The sequence below is a fragment of the Gekko japonicus genome, unplaced genomic scaffold (genome assembly GCF_001447785.1).
Source record: "Gekko japonicus isolate JY-2015 unplaced genomic scaffold, Gekko_japonicus_V1.1 scaffold2456, whole genome shotgun sequence".
NCBI lineage: Eukaryota > Metazoa > Chordata > Lepidosauria > Squamata > Gekkonidae > Gekko > Gekko japonicus.
In genome coordinates this window covers 216,203-218,005 of record NW_015169252.1, presented here as the reverse complement: position 1 = coordinate 218,005, position 1,803 = coordinate 216,203, and the positions used below count along the sequence as shown (strand labels likewise).

At 58.7% G+C, this 1,803-nt stretch overlaps 1 protein-coding gene across 1 annotated transcript in view; it reads left to right on the top strand.

Annotated features, from left to right (window-relative positions):
• Positions 1-1,803, top strand: part of INSRR (insulin receptor-related receptor) — a 62,452-nt gene that overhangs the window by 23,641 nt on the left and 37,008 nt on the right. Inside the window, exons 4-5 of the mRNA XM_015416492.1 lie at positions 406-550; positions 1,422-1,640. Of these exons, the coding sequence (XP_015271978.1) occupies positions 406-550; positions 1,422-1,640 (364 nt within the window). The remainder of the gene's footprint in view (positions 1-405; positions 551-1,421; positions 1,641-1,803) is intronic.

The window sequence follows — 1,803 nt, the reverse complement described above, 5'->3', positions numbered from 1 at the left end:
AGCTAGTGATGTAGTTCAGATTCTCTCTCTCTCTCTCTCTCTCTCTCTCTCTCTCTCTCTCTCTCTCGTCTTTTCTATCAAGTATGTTAGTCCCTAAATAAACTATCTACACTTTAATCAGCTTGTGCACTTTTGCTGCATCAATGACTCTGCCCACAGTCATAACCCCTCACCCCCTTTAGAGGAGCAGGGAAGCAACATCCCTTGGTGGGACAAAGAGAATTCTGTCCACGTTCCCCACACCCCGTCAGCAGCCAGTGGCCGTGGCTCACGAGTCCTGGTAGCCAGGTCCAGAGGCAAGCCCGTGTGCGCCTTGAGCCAGTCGCTGGCCAGAAACTGCACGTGTGACACACGGCCCCCCCACCCGCTCACGGACTGCCCTTCCCCTCCCCTCCCCTCTTGCAGACAACCTGGCCTTGGAACTGCAGGGCAGCCTGGGACTGATTGAGACCATCACTGGGTTTCTGAAGATCAAGCACTCCTTTGCCCTTATCTCCTTGTCCTTCTTCAAGAACCTCAAGCTCATCCGGGGGGACTCCATGGTGGACGGGTGAGTGGGCCGAGAGGAGGCGGGCGGGCCGGTGGCCTGGCTGGGCGAGGGGGCCACTGCTGAGCCCTGATCCCTTTGGCCGGGGCTGGGGGGGGGAGTGAGAGGAGGGAGTGGTGTGAAAGGCAGCATAACTCCCAGCCGTCTCTGGAAGGGGTGGTTGAAGGCAACGAAACACTAAAGATGAGTCACACGAGAGTAAAATTACCAAAGTGCATATTTGCAAACACAGTACACTATTGACTAATAATACAATGTGAAATTACAAGTGGTACAGGCAAACAGTCTTTCCACAACTGAGCAAGTGCAAACTGTAAATCACGAGCAACAAAAAATAAATGCCCTGTTGCTGGCCGCGTTGAGGGCCCTGTGTGAGACCGGATGCTGGACTAGAGGGACCCTCCCTGGTCTGACCAAGACTCTGGGGGAAATTCTAGAGTGTCTCATAGCAAGGTGACATCAGTTCCAGCTATGTGACCAAAAATGGTCACGTGACTTCATGGGATGCCCTTTTGGTGCCTGTCTTTCCCCACAATGAAGGTGGGCAGCAGGGGGCGGTGGGGTGGGGGTTCTCCCCCCTCCAGTGGGTAAGTGGCAGCCCTGTGAGTGATCCCCCCCCCCCATGCAAGGGTCCTTGGCCACGTCTGGATGAGGACGAAGAGCCGGGCAGCACTGATGCGGATCAGCAGACATAGGCGGGTGTCCCAAACTAGGCAGGGCTCGTGCAGACCACCCCTTGGGAGGGGCATCTCTGCCTGCCATGCCGGGGCGTGACCTTCCTCCGGTCTCCCCGGGGGGGGGGAGGGGAGGGGGTTCTGCCTCCTGCCCTTCCCCACGGAGCTGTGGTCACCTTTCCGCTCGGCTTTGTCCCCAGCAATTACACCCTCTACGTGCTGGACAACCCCAATCTGCAGCAGCTGTGGGACTGGGGCCACCACACCCTCTCCATCCCCGTGGGCAAGATGTACTTTGCTTTCAACCCAAAGCTTTGCCTCTCCGAGATCTTCCGCATGGAGGAGATCACAGGGACCAAGGGCAGGCAGAACAAAGCGGAGATCAACCCCCGGACCAACGGCGACCGAGCCTCCTGTGAGTTCCCCGGGGAGACTTTGGAGAGTCGGGGGGGGGGGCCCTGCAGCCGGGGTCTCCTGCGCTTGCCAGGGGCAACCGAGGACCAGGCTGGAGCATCCTTCTGGGGAGGGCACGGAGAGAAGGGGGGGGCCTCTGTGGGCCGGAGGGAGGGAGGGAGGGAGGGA